At 32.4% G+C, this 14,048-nt stretch overlaps 1 protein-coding gene across 5 annotated transcripts in view; it reads right to left on the bottom strand.

Annotated features, from left to right (window-relative positions):
* LOC126726074 (GDSL esterase/lipase At5g45960-like) overlaps positions 1 to 8,163 on the bottom strand; it is a 46,800-nt gene extending 38,637 nt beyond the window's left edge. For 2 of the 5 annotated variants that reach the window (XM_050431196.1, XM_050431200.1), the window contains exons 1-3: positions 7,768 to 8,159; positions 6,887 to 7,017; positions 1,171 to 1,404 (exon numbers count right to left, since the gene is read on the bottom strand). In XM_050431196.1, coding sequence (XP_050287153.1) covers positions 1,171 to 1,404; positions 6,887 to 7,017; positions 7,768 to 8,023 — 621 coding nt within the window. In that variant the 5' untranslated portion in view covers positions 8,024 to 8,159. Of the gene's footprint in view, positions 1 to 1,170; positions 1,405 to 6,886; positions 7,018 to 7,767 lie in introns of all 5 variants that reach the window. The other 3 variants (XM_050431198.1, XM_050431199.1, XM_050431197.1) reach the window with 3 other exon arrangements.
* Between the last annotated feature and the right edge of the window lie 5,885 nt (positions 8,164 to 14,048).

The raw sequence follows: 14,048 nt of genomic DNA, 5'->3' as shown, positions 1-14,048 counted from the left end.
TTTTAAAAGAAATATACTCACTTAGCAAATACGTGTATTCTTCCTCAAAAAAAAAAAGCAAATACGTGTATTAACTTTTAACAATTAATACTTTTCATTTAGTCAAAAGCTATAAAGGGAGAGAAGGGATCCGTGACAGAAAACATAATAGAAAACATTAAAACACATCAATCCAAAGTGGGGTTATCAAAAATACAAAAACTCATCAACCCAAAGCAAACCAGCGAGAAGGAATTAAAAAAAAAAAAAATAAATAAAAAATAAAAAAAAAAAATCCATTAAAGAAGAGAATTGTAAAAGAAGAGAGCTATAAGAGAGAGTAATCACCTTTTTTTTTTCAAGGGAAAAACATGGACTAAATGAGAGAGAAATGTGCAAGGGGAGTAATAACAAATTTATGAATAATAAAATTGGGATAAAAAAAAAAGTTAAGAAAGGGAGGGAAAGAGTTGGAAGAAGAGTACCAATAATGAAGAAATAATGGAGAGAAGAAGAGTTAAAAAAAAGGAAGAATGATGGTTAAGTAAGATTAAATGATTGAATTGGTAAAGTTGTATGGTTGGATTTGAAAAGTTATAGTAACTAAATAGTTTCTAAAATTAAGTGTGCGTTTAGGACGAGTTGAAAATTTCAGCTTATTTGCAATTCTAACTTATTTTTACTACTATTTATGGATTCTACTGTACTTTTTGGTACTATTCATAGGTTTCATTGTATTATTCAGTTAACTTTTACCTTTATCTATAGTATTTTCAACAAAAAGTTTTCAGTTTTTGCTAAATAAATTGTTCTCTACAAATTCTAATTCTTTCTTCTATCTAAAGAATTGGATTTCTCATTATTGGCTAATTTGTGAGGTTGAAATCAAGATGAACCTCATATGGCTAGCTTAGTACCCTAACCAGGTTATCAGGACATGCTTATCAAAAAAAAGGTTATCAGGACATGCTAGTAGACTATACATTTATTTTTAGTAAAACCACAAAATATCATGACCAAAATAATATAATTTCACCTAATATTCAATTTATTATACTTGTCAAGATAAAAGGTGATCATGTTTAGTTCGTAATATATCCTTAGTTATTATCTATATGCTAAGCAATGACCAAGATATTTATCATTATATCTGTTTGATAATAATTAATAAAAGTGGCAGGAGATGCAAACCTGAATGAACTCTTTAACCTGTTGAAGTAAGAATTGCTGGTAACTTGAGACATTGTAGCTCTGTCGTCTAACTGGTACAGTATAATAGTTGACAACGAAGTCGTTTGTACCAGCACTGATGACGAACACTGCATTATTGATATGATTTTCGATTCCTTGGTTTCCAATCGCTGGCTCAATATTTTTCTTATACTCTCTAAAATAGTCCAGTTGCTTTGACATTGGAATTACATTCTGAGACAAAATTAATCCACCCGAACGGATGATTTAGATTTAATATTTTAATGTCCAGGCAAACATTTATAGAAATTAAAGTAGCAAAAAAAAAAAAAAAATACTCCTTGAGAAGTTGGTAAAAATTTGGACAACATTCGGCCATTACATATAAAAATTGACAAAACTTAGGTACAGTACCTTAGGTGCTGTTTCTTAGATTTCCCTCTTAAAATTTAGCTATGTGGCTACTTAACTAAAAAATACACTTTTATTCTATGAGAAAAAATTCACATGATAGAATTTTAAGAGGGGAACTTAAGGAATAACACCTAAGTACTGTACTTAAGTCTTGCTCTATAGAAATTAGGTAAATACTAGATTGACAAAGTTTTAGTTAATTGTGGTCAATGACTACAACTTGCACTAAAAAAATTAATATGATTATATATTTTGAAAATCTAATCATTGAATTGCATTTTCTTTATGTCCTTAATATACATGTTAAATTTCATGCCAATCAAATGTTATTTACTATTTGATCCATAAACTTATTTTTAATGTATAATTTTATACTACAAAAATTTGAATTTTAAACATTTAATTGATGGCATAGTTATTGATCTTTGATATTTTAGAAATTTTGCAAGTATAAAGAATATAAGAAAAAAATGTAATCTAATATTGTATTTTTCCAAACTCACATCTAATAAAAAAATATTGAATGAAATTGTAGCTAAACTTTGTCCATACTAGATATTCCATTGTTAGAGTTGAAGGAGTTCTGATTCAAAAAAAATTGATAGCTATGTACTTAGTAAAGTCATATTGATTGTGTACTCAAGGCCCAAGCGTAGACCCAGAAGAATTGGACTTAAATCCATTAAATTAATAGAATTTGAGGGGAAATAACTAGACCTGAACCCAACTTGTTGAAATGCCGAGTGAGGCCGGGTCAACCAATACTCGACCCTACTTGACCTATTTTTTAAAGAAGGGATCTTATTTAAAAATAAAAACAAAAACAAACCTTTTGCTTATTAATTTCTTTTATATTTGAAGGTATAATGCAAATTATAATCTGTAACCAACTTTGCATGATCTAAGATAAAAAAAATAAAAAAATTCAATATGTTTTTTGAACTCTCTTTAATGGTGCATGATTTTTTTTTTTTTTTTTAATTCGATAATTTCAATTGGAGAGGGGGAGATTTGAATACTAGATGTTATAGACACACCTTGATTTTATAGCACACTATCTCTTAAACATTTTTATAATCATAGTTGCTTTTTAATCAACTTTTAGTATTAGTCCATGAAACAATTTATGGTGATGATATACTGTACCTAAAAAAAAGAAAATATGGTCTATGAAATTTAGTTGTCTTTTTTCTTCGTTTATTTATGGTGATAATATTTTTCGTAAATTGTGGATTGTGTAAACTTAAGGATTTATGTATTATTTAAATTTTATTTTTGAGTCTTTTTTATTTGTTCTCTTATTTGTAATGAAAGAAATCCAAGTACAACATTATTATTATTATTATACTGCATGAGAAAAATATAGGTTACCCTATAACCTAATTAACCTAACCTATATCTTAGTCAACCTGACTCACTCGCAACCTATTTAAAAAGTCCTGTTTCCAACCCAAACCCAATCTAACTTATTGTAAACCGATTAATTCAACCCAATCAATTTGCTAGGTTTACCCAAGCCCATCCTTGGCCTTACTATACACTTGTACTACTGTACTATTTATACTTTATGTTATATGATTGTGATATACATTTTACTTGTGTATTGCTAACACTCTTTAGTCATACTCATGGTTTTAAAAACTAGACCGGATTGGCAGGTTCAACCAAAAACCGACCACTAATCCGATCTGGTTATGATTAAAACCTAAAAATTATCTAAAAACCGAGAATAACTGAAAACTGGCTGGTTCAACAGTAAAAACTGAAAACCAGTATGGTTGAACGGGTTATTGGCTGGTTTGCTTAAAATACCAAAATGCAGCAATTTTGACTAGATAGCTAAGATCTGAAAAAAAAAAAAAAAATTAATAATCAACTATGACCATCCTTTACCTCTGAAAAAGAAAAAGTATAGAAAAAAAAAAAAGAAAAAGAAAAAAAAGTAGTTGAGGAGAGGGGTTCTTCAATGGAGGCACCATTTGACTATATGAGCACACACAAGCATTTTGACCAAGACAACTTAGACAAGTCTTAAAGAAAAGTAGAAGAAGTAGATCTAAGTTGAGAGAGAAGGGAGAAATAAACTTTAATTAAAGAAGTGAGGATGACTAAGAGTATCTCCAATGGTGTAGCTAAATGCATAAAAATCTCTATAATAGAGAATGACACCATAAAAATAGTCTCCAATAGACTCTCTATACCCGGAATTTTTTTTGGCTACAATAACTCATCAAGTCTGATGGGCAACTGTTCATTCTTCAAATGTTTTTTTTTTCTATTATAATAATCAGGTATTGAATAAAAAAAATGTTGGAAAATGTGTAGTTGTTAAAAAAAGAATAAATAATGAATAAAAAAATAATATTTAAATGAGATAGAGAATGGGATAGAGAATCTATTAGAAAATGTATTTGAAAAAGTGAGTAGTTAAAATGTAAAAGTCAATGTGCATTCTCCAAACAGTATAAAAATTTGATAAATCTGCTGGAAATACTCTAAGAGGGATTTGGCAAAATAACAAGGAGAGAAAACAAGCCGGGTTGGTTGGAAAGTGGGGTAGGTGGGGTATTAAATGGTTTTTTTTTTCAATGTTGTCTTGTAGTGTATGTATCGGTATTAGTGTCATTCTTTTAAGGGTGTGTTTTTGCTTTTGGGCTTTGGGCAACCTTTGGGCTATTAGCGTATTTCATGAACTTTGATACAGAGGAAAAGAACTAAGTAAAATGTTACTTGCCGATTGCCAATTGCCAATTTTAATCATATAAATAAATAATAATAAGATATAATATATGTAACTAAAGCATAATATATATATATATATATAAATGCACAATAATAATCCATATAAATTTAATAATAAATAATAATACATTTTTTTTTGAAATAATGACTAATTTATTATTTATTGTTAATTTCATACTAAATAATTTTAATACTATATATAAGTTGTGGATTTGTTATTTTAATACTATATACTAAATATTCTTTGTTTCAAACTTATTACATATTCTATTATATATATTTTATAATTTAAAATTATTAATTAAATAATTATGATGTCATTGGTTCGACCATCAGTCCAATCATGGTCCGACCATAAAACCGGGAACCACTACCTTTACAGTTGTTTGACAGGTTTGGTTTTTAAAACCATGGTCTTACTATCATCTAATACCCCACGTCATCACACAGCTCCCATGGATCATCGTCGCTGCCTTGAGTGTCTCAGATCATAAGCCTAAGCAATATGTGCCTCTCCCTTTCAGATATGTGCAAATTAGGCCTTCTCCTGATGAAACCAACCACATAGACATGCTTCATGGCCTCCCACAACCAAAACCTAGGAATTTTGTCTCCACTAGAAGCTTCACGCGCTACCACAGATTCTAGCACTTACTCTATGCGCAGCCACAAATTCTTGACTCCAAGATCGGATTTTGGTCACACATGCTAACATTTAGGCCTTGTCATCTGCCGATCTATAGAACCTTAGAATTTGGCCCTCATTTGACCTCCCACACACTCTCACGCACCTCCTGGATATCTGGCCTCATCTCCACGTGCTAGAATTGAAGCACGCACCGAAGAATCTGTTGATGTTATCTAACGTCATCTGATGACATCACCAAGCCACATTAGTAGCCACGCAAGTAAAGCCACATCAGCCTTAGTCCACCTCATGCCACATCATCAGTTTACAAACTCAGTGGATCCATGTGCCTCAGCTTGGTACCGGACTGACCGACCCAGATTGGACCTCATCCATTGACTTTGATGATTATTGTTGACTTTGACTTCTTACATTGCCCATTGATTAAAAGTCAAAATTTCTGAAAGGGCCTATTTTGCTTAATTTTTCATGTAGATTTTGATTTTGGAGTCCGTTTCTCCATTTAAAGCTCCAAAATCGCTTAATTGGCACATTCTTCATCATGGTTTCTTCAAAGGTATTCTCCATGGCAACTCCAAGGGATCTGCTCATACTTATCCAATCTCAAACCTTCATCGAGCTTTCGCATTGAGTTTAAGGGAGGGTGTTAGAGATATATTAGACATATTAACCCAATGTAATAGGCTCAAGTCCACTCCTGCTTGTACTAGTAGTCTAGAGTTTAGTTGCCTTTATATACTCATGTTAAAGTTCATTATAATATAGGATTTGTATTACAGTCTCATATAATAAAGATGTAACCCTTAAGGATTTCCTCCATGGACATAGGCAAAACCACATAACCATCGTGTTCTCGGTGTTCCTATTCTTCCTCTTCTGCTTTCACTCTAGCATATGCAATATGGTATAACACATCACATTGCTAATATATTTAACATTCAATATTATTTTTTGGATAATTCGATAATTAGGAGTGGAAGAATTTAAACCCTAAATATTTTTGTTGAAAACACCATGAATTACCAATTAAAATACAAGACTCTTAGTGGATTATTCACTAAATAATTGAATCGCTTGAAAGCATTGATTATATATAAATATTTAACATCATCTAATCATCTTTTATGCTATTTGATTTTTCAACATTAAAAATCGGTAATTTCATGCTAAATATTAAATACAACCGTACAATCTAGTCATATTAATCATAGGATAAAATCCTGAAAAGAATTGGGAGGGCACTATCCAGCAGCAAAAACATGTAATATGAGGTTGAGCTATTGTACACACATAGGTGAGTTTGACATTAGTTTTAAATTTTAACTTTTACATATAGTTTTTTAAAACTTTATTTTTTCCGCTTTTTCTCACTTCTTAAAAAAAATTTCAAAGTACAAATATATTCTAATACACTTTTATAAAAAAAATTTCAGCAAAAAGTTAGATAAGCTATTCTCAAACTGACACTAAAATGTCGGGAAAAAAAAAAAAAAAAGAGGAAGAAATTCTCTTTTTGTATATATAGTTGCAAGAGAATTTAAAATTTATGGTGTCCTCCTTATAATGATTGTTCTTATCACATATCAGGATATCAATGACTTTATTTATTTATTTTTTGTAGATGAGATTCCAACCAAGTCTGAAGTCTTTCATTTAAGGACAGGAAATTATTTATTTATTTTTATATATAGAGACTTTATCATTTAAAAAACTAATTAAAACCCATAATTCCTTTTCTAATTAAAAATTTGGTAACTTCTGTTTTGCATGAAGCTAACTAATATTTAATTTAAATAAATTTGATGTATTAATAGATAATTGGATGATATAAACATGAAGTTTTACAGAAAGTTTTAATTGTATTATTTCCTAGATTATTTTACCGTGGCGAAGAGAGAGTGAAGCACTTACACTTAGCGTTGGCGTAAGTGGATCATATCCAGAGGCGCCTGACGCAAAGCTAACTCCTGTCACCAGCTCCTGAATGCTTAGAGTTTGATCCAAATACGGTGGAATATACTTTTTTATGCCTAAATACGAAGCTGTGCCAGACATAACCAAAGTATTCAAAAATTAGTGCACAGTTTTAATTGACTTAGTCGAGTATTGAAGGTTTGAATTCGGTTAGGCAAGATTAATAAGGTGTTCAAGCTTGACTTGGGCCTATTTCGAGCTCAATTATAAATTGAACTCAAATGTATTGAAAATTCAAGTAATTTGATCTCGGGTTGTGTTATAAATCAAGCCAAAATTAACCTAAATACTGTCTCAAAACAAGTTCAAGCTCAATCTCACAAACAAGCCTATATTCATTTTAAAAAAAGTTTAAGTTGACGCAAAAAAGCTCAGAATAAATTGGATCTAAAATATAAAAAATGTAACAATAATAATTTCCACGTAAATATCGAGCCAAATAACAAATTTTATTAACAAAGCATGACACAATTCTCTGCTCATGAGCTTATTCCTTGGACTTGTTTATTCACGAATTCTATATATATGCTTGTCAGCTTATTTCTGACCACAGAGTTTTACTTGTGCTTGGTACGTTTATTAGATAATCCTCAAAATTAGGTTTCACATTGACCTATTTATAAATAAAAAAACAGGAGAAAATCTTTTATGAATACTCTCTCGTCTGATGTAAACATGCTTTAATTTTAGGGAGTCGAATATAATCAGTGTTCATGGCCAACTCCCTTAGTTTACAGCCTCATTTTTTTCTGCAATGCATTAGGCAAGCAAAAGGAACAAAAACAGAAGCAAAGGAGAAGAAAACTATGAAAACTTACCAACAAAGTCAGTGGTAAGCTGGCCATCACTGAACCTTCCTGTGGGTGTATGGTTTGCAAATTCTCTCCCGTAAGGTCGAAAATTTGCCTTAAAAATCGTTCTTATATTGTTATTGTTTCCTGGATCGACCGTGGAGTCACCAAAAACTAACAAAGCTGTGACATTGCTGTTCAAAGCTTGACCTATAGATTTGAAGCATAACAATTGAAGAATGAAAAGAAGAAGAGGTAGAGAATGTTTATAGAAGAATTCCATATTATCAGAACCTGATGATAGGAGCTAAGCAAAAACTTGCTGATGATGCTCCTAAATATGGTGAATAAGGCTGCGATATCTTTCATATTGTAATAGTACGAGGTCATCTAATTGGCTACTTGGCTCGTACCTATTGAATTGTCATGACCAAATATTACCCAGTCGGTGAGGAGAGTTGACTAGTTTTACACTTCTCTATTCTCCTAGGTTGCTGGGGTTTGGGAACCAAACCTTTCTTGTTTAATTAGCCTTAGATTCTGATCAACTACCCCTACCAACTATGGCCACATAACCTGTTTTTCAGTAATTAATATAGATATTCCATTCTTATAGTTTAACAATCAGCATCAATTCTAATTTTATACATAATCAGGCTGACTCAATATATTTTAAAGTTTAAAATGACAAATATTAATTAGTAGAATATTATTATTTATTAACAAAGCTCTGTGAAACCTAACAGTAACAAACAAAATTCATTGTACACCCAAAACAACAAAAGATTAAAAAGATAGAAAGAAAACTTAGGACCTTTTTTATTTTTTTGGCTAGGCGGCTGCTTGCCATCTTCCCTTGCCAGCTCCTAACCGTAATAGTTTGTGGGGGAAGTCTGAGTTTAATTAGTAACCGACTTGGTGTAATTTTGAACGTAAATACAAAATAGGACAAAGTCTGTGCATGAAAGATTGATAAATACATATCAAAGTCGGAGATTTTTTCTTCCTTAAAAAAAAAAAAAAAAAATTTCGGAGAGATTTTATTTTATTATATAAAATATAATTTAATTATATAAAATATAATTTAATTAAGAATCAAAGGCAAGCTTCCAGAACTTGAGGAGGTAGATTACGATTATTACAAGAAAAATCAGCTTTAATAGCAACAAAAAGTTTGGCAGCAGGAACAGCTACTAAGTTTATAGATCTTCTAACCCAGCACAACTACTCACAGCTAACAAAAAACAAACTTAATTCAAAAGGATTACTAATGAATGTAGAAATAGACCAGTCAGTCGGTTCTTTCTCTTTAGCCAGAGCTGCTGTAGTTTTGCTACCTTTGCCATGCTCCTCACTATTGATAATTTTTGTTCTAGACTAGAGGCCCAAAACTTGTAAAAGTTAATAGCCCAGTGAAGGCTAACCCACTTCTCCAATTTGTACATACATGATGTAATTTTTTATTAGAATAAGCAAAATTGGGCTCGATTTGATAACCCAAAGGAAAGTAACCTGACACAGAGTAAACTGAGTTGACCGATGACCCAGTTTTTTTAAATTGTCCTTTTTTTTAATTAAAAAAAAGATACATTTTATAATTCATTATTTCTTTGTTTAGTTTATTTTTTAGACGACAATGAATTATATGTACATTGTATGCAAAGAAATAATGAATTATAAAGGAGCGGATTTGGACTCGTATGCAAGGTTGGAAGGAGAAGTTATTTTCTGAGGCCAGTAAGGAAATAATGATCAAGGCAGTGGTTCTATGAGTGTATTTCATCTACCTATTGGTTTGCTTAAGGATATTGAAGTTATGATTAGAAAGTTTTGGTTGGGTTGTTCAGAAAATTCTAGGAAAATTCATTGGGTTCAATGGGAGACTCTTTGTTCTTCTAAATCGGTTGGAGGCATGGAGTTTAGGGATCTTCGGATGTTTTTTCCATGACATAAATTCCTTGGTGTATAAGGTTTTCCGGGCTAAATATTTTTAGTCCGGTAATGTCTTTGATGCTAAGGAGTCCCCGAGGTGTTCCTTCATCTGTGGAGGTGGGTAAAGGCTGTAGCATGGCATTTGGAAACTTCGGGTGCCTCAAAAAGTTTGACATTTTTTTATGGAGAGCTGTCCGAGAGGCGCTGCCTACCAAGCTTAATTTGTTCAAGTGGCAAGTGGTGGCTGAAGGTCTTTGCAAGCAGTGTTATGACTCAAATGAAGATAGCATCCATGCTCTGAAGATGTTTTTCACTTTCTGTGTGGGGAAGTTTCATCCAAGCTGGTGGAGCTTTTCGCCATGGTTGCGTGGAGTATTTGGGAGCATCGGAATAGGGTTCAGGAGAGACAAAAGGTGTGGGGTATTGATGAGGTGTGTCATCAGGCCTCTAATTTGCTGAAGAAGTTCCATGATGTGCATAAAATGATCTCTCGGATGGTTGCTCGAATTGGGGATATACTTGGTGGAAACTGCCTGCCTCTGATTTGTTTAAAGTTAACTTTGACGGGGCTTTGTTTAAGGAGCAGGCTTGTGCAGGTCTTGGGGTGGTTATTAGGGACTCGACGGGGTTGACCATTGGTGCGATGAGCCAGAAAATTAGGCATCCAGGTTCTGTGGACATGGTGGAAGCTTTAGCTGCCAGAAAAGCTGTTGTCTTTGCCAAGGAGCTGTGTCTTCAATCCGTGGAGGAGAAGGGTGATTCCTTGTGGGTTATCCAAGCTCTTGTTGCAACCAAGTCTTCCAGGACTATGTTTGGAAATGGTATTGTTGATATTCATTGTTTAGTGTCTAATATTAATTGTAGTTTTAGTCATGTCAAGAGGGAGGGCAATTAGCTTGCTCATGCCATTGCCCGTAGAGTAGTTGCATCCGCAGATTTTGATGTGTGGTTAGAAGATTTACCACGTGATTTGAAGGATGTTTTTCAGTTATATTTGCTTTAATTAAAATTCCTTACCAGTTTCTCAAAAAAAAAAAATATATATATATATATATATAATGTGCTCGCCACACCATTTTAAAAATAAATAAAAATAAATAAAAAATAAAAACTAAAACAATGAAACACTAAAGCTATCCAAGTAACCAACCACTACCTTACTAAGCGTGCAGATGGTAGCGGACTTAAGTTATTTCCTTTCATGCTTCAGTTCTTCTTCTCTCTCACTATTACTATCCAGTTCTAAAGAGTCTCAAATTGTCCAGTTCTTTCTCACAATCACAGATGCGGGTAGTGGCACAACCACAGGGCACCTCCATTTGGCCACGGACCATAGTGAGGGTAATTTTTCATATCTCTCTCTGTGTAAACTAATTAATGAAGCTACTTGCCAACTTGAGCTGTTATTTACAAGTATGAAGATTTCTAGTGTTGGATCTACTACTAACATTGAGTAGATTGAGGTGCATTTCATTTTAAATATTTACTTAATTATTCTTATTTATCTAATATGTTACATTTTCTTTGTTTTTATTTTACGTGCAACATGAACAGGTGCACGTAAGAAATATGATTACTTGAAATGGTCAATGACATCAAATTTCTGATATTGAATTTTTGTTTGTTATTTTATAGTTATGATATCATTAGTGAACTTTGAATTTGAATTGTGTAAACTTTGAATATATACATATATATTTAATTGGTTTTTTTGAGTTTTATTGGTGGATTTGAACCTAAGTATTGGAATTTGTTAAAAAAGCTGTGCCTTTTCTGTACCAAGTGTGGTGGTTAGAAGTTTAGTTTTTTGTTTTTGGTAATAATTTGTTGCATGACTTATTAAGTTTGAAAAACATACATATATACATACATATATATATATATATATATATTTTAAAATCACATAAAAAAATGAGTCACCTAACTTGACCCGGCCTAACCCATTTGCCTGGCCTAATTTTTATACTATCAAGGACGTAAAAGAGAGAATTATCAAAATCAAACCCTTCGGCCATTATTCCATCAAGCACATTTCCAACATGCCCATTAGAAGTCAAATGCACCCAGAGATTTCAAGTTCTTGCTCAATCACTTTAATTAAATTCCTTCTCATTTGACTTACCCCAAGGGAAAAAAAAAAAGGTTTCTTCTCTTTGATATATTAAAGTCATATCACCGCATCTATGTATTATCTCTTGCTTTAATGTTAAGCACATAAACTTCTTCTTTTGTGTCGTTTTAAATTTTTTCTCTTGTTAATATTTTATGGTGACGCGTGCGGCTTCTAATTAAATTGTATTCCCAGCTGTTCAGATTTCGTCATCCAAAACATTCTTGGGCCTCAAGAAATGGCCAGCCTAATAATATGGTTACCAAGCACATTGGTTTACGGTACCTAATTATTTGGGTCGGTTTAATTATATGGGCATAATTTTATTTTATTTTTATTTTTTAATTTCTGTTTTCCATGCATAAAAGGTGGCAATATGGAGTGGTCTAAAATGGAACTGGTTTTCCCTTTGCACCTTTTTACTATGGTGAGCTTCAAACATGTACTAGAAAATCCCCTTGCCTCCACTTGGTTATTCAAAATATTCTTTCAGCATAAAAAAGAAAAAGAAAAAGGAAGGCTATTCAAAAAGATGAGGAAAAATTAAAAGAAAATGTTGAAACTTGGAGAAATGTAAAGATTTCTTTGAATTAGGATCTATATTTGAACAAGTATTTAAAAAATGCCCTTCTTCTTCTTAAATGTATTTTCAAAGAAACAACGAAGTTCTTAGGGCACATTTGGTTCATGTGTTTAAACATATGTTTTTAGTTTTAAATAATATTACACGTATTTTCACACACTTTTTTACCCACATGTATTTCTAAAAAATACAAACAATGTTACTAGAACAACGTTACCACACTTTTTCACACAAGTATTATTCTTGTAAAATCAGTAACTTCAACAACTGATTAGCGCGGTTTACAATTTACACGTAAACACTTATTTTTTGTTATATTTCTGCTAATCCCTTAAATATCTAAATTCTTACAATCTGCCATTTGCAGTTAATACTATTTTAGGCTACGTTTGGTTCAACGGAAAGTCAATTCTGAGTATAAAATGATTTCAAGGGAAATTGTTTTCCCGTAAGTAAAATGAAATGCGGATGTTTGGTTCTGCAATGGAAAACAGTTCAGAAAACAATTTCCAATGTTTGGTAATATTCTGAAAATGTTATTTTCCTACAAATTTTTCACATTTTCTCAGCCATTTTCTCAACTCCCAAACCCAGCCACCATCATCCACCACATAACCAATTAATTTGAAAAATCATAATCAAAATCAGAACCCATTAATCTCAAAATCAATATCAAAACCATCTACCAAAACCCATAATCCACCACCAATGAAACCCACAAACCACCATAGCCAATGATCCACCACCCCCAATTGACCACCATCAACGCTTAAACTCACCCCCAACCCACCACCACTGAAACCCATGAATCACCCCAACCACCAATCTTCCAAAACCCAAGCAAAAATGTTATTTTACAAAATAAATAAATAAATTAATTAATTAATTAAGGCAGCGATGGCATGGGTGGAAGAAGGATGGGTCGATAAGTGAGAGAGAGGATGAAGGTGAAGTAGATGAGAAATTGCCTTCATTGGTAGAGGGGCTTGCAGGCATGACGATGGGTTTCATGGTTCATCGAAGATGGGTTTGAGCACGATGGAGAAGTTGTGGCTATGCGATTAGACCGGTGGGGCTGTAGGTCGGGGATTGGATCTGGGCTTCACCAACGATAGCTCTCTCCGTCCTTCGGCTTGGGCTTGGCATGAGTGATGAGAGTGAGTGAGGAGAGAAATTTTCTGAGGATAGTGGAAATGATTTGAAGGTAAAATGAAAGTGTAAAATAATTTACAGGTGTGGGGTTGGTATTTTACAATCAATGGAAATGATTTTCCGTTTGACCAAATTTTCCATGCGCAACCAAACACATGACAGGATGTAAATTGTTTTCCCCAATCCATTTTCAGTCGAAACAAACGCAGCCTTACTTCCATTATTCTAAGAATACAAAATTATAATATGTATAAAGTCAATTTACAGTCCATTTCAAGCTTAATATTTTATCTCTAAGTTCAATCATAATGACCCAAATATGACCCAAATGATATGACACTAGATATACTGTTAAATTTGTAATATTTAATTTGAATTATAAAATGTAAATTCATTTTAAATGCAGAGGATAGTAATAACACACATGGATTGCATATGCCATTAGGCCATAAAGCCATTGGCCACAGTTGCTTTTTTTATTAGGGATAAGAAGAACAATATTATAATATGTATCTGAAGGTGTCTTGTGAC

The sequence above is a fragment of the Quercus robur genome, chromosome 5 (genome assembly GCF_932294415.1).
Source record: "Quercus robur chromosome 5, dhQueRobu3.1, whole genome shotgun sequence".
Classification (NCBI taxonomy): Eukaryota; Viridiplantae; Streptophyta; class Magnoliopsida; order Fagales; family Fagaceae; genus Quercus; species Quercus robur.
The sequence above is the reverse complement of the archived record's forward strand: the minus strand, read 5'-3'. Positions and strand labels throughout refer to the sequence as shown.